The following is a 6,000-nucleotide window of genomic DNA, read 5'->3' on the forward strand; positions in this document are numbered from 1 at the left end:
CTTTGCTTTCAAATCTTATGGCACAACCCCACGTGCGTCGTGTTGCATCCAACTGCTCCTGGATTCTATGGCTTTTTACATCTGAGCAGGTGGGGAAGTTTCTTTCAATCCTCGATTCTGATTCTGCAACTGGACCGGACAGCATCAGCTGACATGTCCTAAAATCTTCCTCTGCTCCTCTTTCACATTCTCTTTCTGCCCTTTTCATCTTATAATTTGTCCTCGCTCATCTTCCATCTTCTTAGAACCAGCCAACCACTGTAATGTGTAAAAAAGTGCTAAACCGATCCCCCTTAACAACAAACCTGTCGGCTTACTTCAAATCATCAGCAATAGGCCATGGAATCCATCATGAAAGTTGGCATCAAATCCTTCTTCTTGTCAAACGGCCTCATCTGAGACCATCAGTTCTGATTTAGAACCGTTCACTCTACCTTGGACATGCTGCTTCTGCTCTTATAACAATGGATGGAGGCCCTCAATGTTAGACATGAGATCAAGCTTGTCTCTCAAGACATATCTGGTGCTTTTGATAAGTCTGGCATCCCTCCTTGCTCTCCAAACTCTCCACCTATGGCATTTAAGGCCAACTCCATTCTTCAGTGACTAACTTCCTCTACTATCGTTGCCAACACATGGCCTCAACAGAATCCTTTAATCTTCTCTCCCAGTTAAGGCTATAGTGCCCCAAGGCTGTGTTTCTGGGTCCAGTCCTATTCCTAATCTTCATCAACAATCTCTCTGACTCTCTGGAAAATTCTCTTCATCTCTTTGACGTTGACTCCACTCTCTGCTGTATCATCCCTCCGCTGTCAGGTAAGCAGGCAGCAGCCTCTTCCCTCTCTTCAGACCTTGATGGAGTACGAGCTCATCAAACAATTTGAATATGTATTTTAACCCTGAAAATTGTCACTCTCACTCCGCTCTCCGAAAAGACCATCTGGTGGACCTTCCCATCTACTTCCTCAAAGGTTATCTTAAATACGTTCAGTCCCTCAAACGTTTGGGCCTCACTATGGGCCATGATCTTTCTTCGGTGAACCACATATACAAGTTGTTCTGCAAAGCCATTCACTGACTGGGCATTCTCCATCGTGGCACACTTGATCTTTCCCAACCGACAAGGCCTTCATCCACAGCTTGATGGAGTAATGCTCTCCCATCTTCCCTGACTCTCACCAGCTCGGCTTGACGTCGTGGAAACCCAGGCCTTCAAAATCATTAGAATCTCCTGGGTGATGAAGCTGCATCTATGGGCCTCTCAGTTTCACATTGCAGACAAGTCGGACATGTCTCTCTTTGTTCTTGCAACTCCTTCCTGGTCTTGCCATCTCCCTTCTACATTCTCTCTTTATACTGTTCTTGTTCTGCAACGACCTCATCCATTCTTTGTTCTAGCTCATCCACGAGACTCAACACTGTATATAGCTTTGGACAGAGCTTGAGTGTGGGACACAAATTGGGTGGGGGAATTGGTGTCACACTTGAGTGTGGGACACAAACACACCACAACCGCACGACCTCAAAGAAGCTTGGGACACAAATCATTTTTGCATTCAGTTTTTTTTTGCTGTTTGTCAATGTTGATTTAATCTATAACAAAACAAAAAATATATAAATATATCTACGCATTTTGTGGATGAAAACACACTCACACACCAGACCACCACTGGGGAGGATGCTCAATACCTGACACACCACGACCGCACAGTCCCAGATGAAAACACTCACACACCAGACCACCACTGGGGAGGATGCTCAATACCTGACACACCACGACCGCACAGTCCCAGATGAAAACACTCACACACCAGACCACCACTGGGGAGGATGCTCAATACCTGACACACCACGACCGCACAGTCCCAGATGAAAACACTCACACACCAGACCACCACTGGGGAGGATGCTCAATACTTGACACACCATGACCGCACAGTACCGGATGAAAACCACTCAGCTGTCGAATCGGCAGACCTAAGCTCTGCCTCGTAGCGGTACTTGTTCGTTGTGCCTTCCTTTTTAAACAAGGTACACCTGGGAACGTAATCAGAGAAAGAAGACATCACACATGACTGCAAGTAATGAATTGTAAATAAAAAAGCAATTTCACTGCTGAATAAAGGATGCCATTTGATGAAGTGCAAAACATTTTGAATGTTTATTATTTACAAGTTTGATTTGATGTGCATTCTCTCCCCCTACTCCCTTCAGGTATCATATCTGGAGTCGTTTCTTTTATCGACGAGGATCTATCTACCTGTGATTCTATCCAGTACAGCACTCTGGATGATGACATCCTTTTACTTCAAAAACACAGTCAATTGTCGACGCAAGACACCTGTTGTCCTGGGCAGTGCGTGCAACCATTTTTGCTTTTGGCCTCCAGTATGACACATCCGGCAATCAACGTCAGTTTTGGTCCATTTTCTACTCAGCGGGGATTTGCAGACCTGAGCAAACTCACTAACAAAGTTGCGAGTGAAGGAGAACGTTTGTTATGGAAAATCCAAGTCTTTCCATTGGAAGACAGGATTTTTGTGGACAAGCCCAAGGTACAAGCCGCATTTCACATCACGGGCACCCTTTTGGAGCAACAGGTGAAGACCTTTGAACTACCTTGTGTGCGGGTCACTATCGTTCGATTATTGCAACAGGTCTCGATGACCTGTTGGTTTGAAGGTGTTCCCTCATTGTGCATCGCCACCTTGGTGGTGCCAACGCATTGGTTTGGAGATTCGGACGCGAAGGCGTTCCAAGGAACATCACTGGGCTACAACACCGCTCAACTTCACTACCAAATCTTGTATGGACAAGGTTGTTCGGTGCAACGCACCGGCATCGTAAACATGTCGGGTGATGCCTTCAATTCGTCAATGGCTGTTTTATTGGGAAACATCCGGTTGTACCCTGCCCCAGCGATTCAGCTAACAAGAAAGGTTTGGCTGAGTTCAGAAATATTGATCCATTTTCCAATGACCCATGTCCTTCACAGACAAGACATGAGTGTTCCTCTGCTTCTGTCGAGGAATTCTACCATCAAACATTTGGTTGTCAGGTAACACATCGGGCACTTCATATTGACACCATCATTGCATTGTATATGATTGTCGGTGCACAAATGCTAACTTTGCCAACAGCAATCCTGCATCTTTCAGGGCATCACTACTAAAGTTGTATCTCCATCATGGCACGATACCTTGGAGGTAGTGGAATTCACCTTTGAGCTATCCTTTCTGATTTATATTGTTTTTGGAGTAGGGCCCAACTACCATCTATTGGTCTGCAGCTGTTCAGACAGAGCATTGCACTGAAGGAGTCTGTCATCCTTTCTGAGTTTAAGGTTGCCCCACCATTTCTGCTTAGTGAGTGAATATAATTGGCCCCAGACTACCTTTTGAAATAGTCGGCCAGCTATTGTGTGCCGGTATTTTGGCCAAATTATAAATGCCTGCCATATTGTACGGTGGCATTGAATTGGTGGCATAGTTGTGCCTCCATAATGATGTAATGAGCAGAGGTCCATCATTGAATCCTGAGATGGATCATTGTTTGCGTTAATTTGTACCTTTTAAGGGAGATCTGTGCAGGACGTTGTCATGGAGCATCCCTTTAACTATTGCATGGTTGCTGCAAGTTTGAAACGTTACAATTCTGTGACCATTATTTGGGGGCTTTTTATGTGTGGGCTGCTGTGCTTTGCTCGAACAGTCAAAAGCTCTGCAGGTTGGCGAACGCAATATTAAACCAAGGATCCCTTTTTAAAGTTGGTATGTACATCACACCATGGCTCTCACTCGGATTTGTGGAAGACATGGAGGTAGGCCGAGTTCACGTGCTGGAACTTGGTGTGAGAGTGACGGTGGAATTATGTCCCATTTAATTACACTTTAATAGTCGACGTCAGTGTGAGCGCAAGCCAGGTGACAGCGAGTAAGCTCAGTTCAAATGAACCCAATTAGGGCACGGCACTTCATCTGCATTCACCTTTGAGCGGACAGGTGATGCGCAGTGGTACAAAATGTATGCAAACGGAATAAAAAAAATCCTGTTAATTGCCCAGATGAGAAAAAACGTCAAATATTGAAAACTGTGTAAAATTTGTTGCAAAGACGAGACTTCGTTGACAAGTCATTCTCAGGTAGTAACGGTATGATTACCAATTACAGAGATATTCTTTCGGGCTCCACTGCAGCCAAGTTCACCTGCTGAAACATCTCCAAGTGATTGCCATGGTTACACCCAAATGATTTCCATCAAATAATTGGAAATTTTTTATTTTTAGTAAACTTTTCCCACTTTTGTATTTTTCTTTAAAATGGTTTATAAATGGTAGAGAGTTTTCTTTAGGAAATCTGTGAAGACCTTGTCGACTGGAAGCTCAGCAGAGTTTGTTACAAATTTGAGCACGAAAGGTTTGAGTGTCCGGTACTGTAGTACATGGGTGCTCGATTCAAGAAAGGTCGTTCTTACGTTCCATCAGGTCGGATACCGGTCTGTGGTTGGTACCTGGTCAAATTGCGCTATCTTCGATTTTAATGAGACTTTTGAACACAAAGAAGAACCTGTATTATTAAACTCAGTAAGGCTCTGTGATTCTGAAAATGTAACTCAGGAACACACAGAGGGCAGATAAAGGTACCTAAGAACACAATTAATTGGGCTTAATTAACATTTTAATTGAAGACTCAAGTGTAAGAAGTACAAAAGTCACAAAATAACACAATGCAAAATTATTATAGATATGCATTGTTACCAAACTGTAGATTGAGTTCCTGGTTCGAACCCACTTTGCCCAAAAAAATATGACAAGTTTTTCTTCCACTCAGGTCTTCAATTAGACTTTCGAGCATAGACTTTCGAGCACAAACATCATCATGGTCATAAATTACAGGTGATTTTTTTTTTTAATTGAAGTTTGCTCTAAACAAGGCTGAAAGCCACTAATTTGTAAATGGCAAAAAGGAAAAAGAAGAGGAAAAACTGGCAAAACCTTCACCTAGTCCTCAAACAAGGAATCCTCTTCACAGAGGATTGGGACTTTCAATTTTGGGACTTTCCCAAAAGTGCAGTTTTTTGGGGTCTTCAGTGTGCAGTTTTTGGGACTTTCAGAGTATTTAAGGCTCTTTGGGATATTTTGGGTCTTCAGTGTGTTTTTGGTCTTTGGTGTATTTGGGGGTCTTTCAGGGTATTCGGGTTCTTTATGGTCTTCAGGGTCTTTTTCGTCTTTTAAGTTTTCTGGGTCTTTGGGGTCTTTTCGGTTTTCGGGGACTTTTCGGTCTTTGGGGTATTCAGGGTCTTTTGGATATTTGGTGTATTTTGGGTCTATCAGGTTCTTTTGGTTCCTCTGGGTCTTTTGGGTCTTCAGGGTCTTTTGATTCCTCTGGGTCTTTTAAGTCTTCAAGGTGTTTTGGATTTTCAGGGTAATTTTGGTATTTAAGGGTCTTTGTGGTTTTTTGGGGTGTTTGTGTCATTTAGCTCTTTTGGATTTTTGGTGCATTTTGGGTATTTTGAGGTCTTTAAGGGTCTTTGGGATATTTTCAGTCTTTTGGTTATTTCAGTGTTGTGAAGGGTATTTTGGGTTTTTTTTTTTTGTTTTTTTTTTTTGTTGTATACAAGATCGAGGCTCGTGAAAGAGCGAACTTAAATCACACAGAAAGACAAACAGACAAACCGACACAAAAAACAGTATAAAACACAAGGACACCAAGGACTTCCAGGACAGAAGTTGGTATTTCAAAAAAGTGGATTTGGGGTGAAATTAGCAGGGGTAGAAAAGATCAAGGTTTTGGATGGGGGAAGATAAGAGATGGTGGTGAACAGCTGTTTTAAAGACCTGGAGGGTGGAGTGGGATTGAAGAGAGTAAGGGAGTTTGTTCCAGAGGTGGGAGAAAAGAGGAATGAAGGAGTGAAGGTGAGCAGAGAGTCTTGATTTTGGCAGTTTAACCATAAGTGGGTTGCAGGCAGATCTTGTGCGACCTGTAGGAATATTTGGGGGAC

General features: G+C 43.2%; 1 protein-coding gene across 1 annotated transcript in view; it reads left to right on the forward strand.

Annotated features, from left to right (window-relative positions):
- Nucleotides 1-3,185, forward strand: part of LOC137440037 (transmembrane protein 132D-like) — a 256,099-nt gene extending 252,914 nt beyond the window's left edge. The window contains exon 2 of the mRNA XM_068136389.2: nt 2,215-3,185. Coding sequence (XP_067992490.2) covers nt 2,215-3,062 — 848 coding nt within the window. The 3' untranslated portion in view covers nt 3,063-3,185. The remainder of the gene's footprint in view (nt 1-2,214) is intronic.
- The last annotated feature ends 2,815 nt before the right edge of the window (nt 3,186-6,000 follow it).

The sequence above is a fragment of the Myxine glutinosa genome, chromosome 14 (genome assembly GCF_964187855.1).
Source record: "Myxine glutinosa chromosome 14, kmMyxGlut1.1, whole genome shotgun sequence".
Lineage (NCBI taxonomy): Eukaryota > Metazoa > Chordata > Myxini > Myxiniformes > Myxinidae > Myxine > Myxine glutinosa.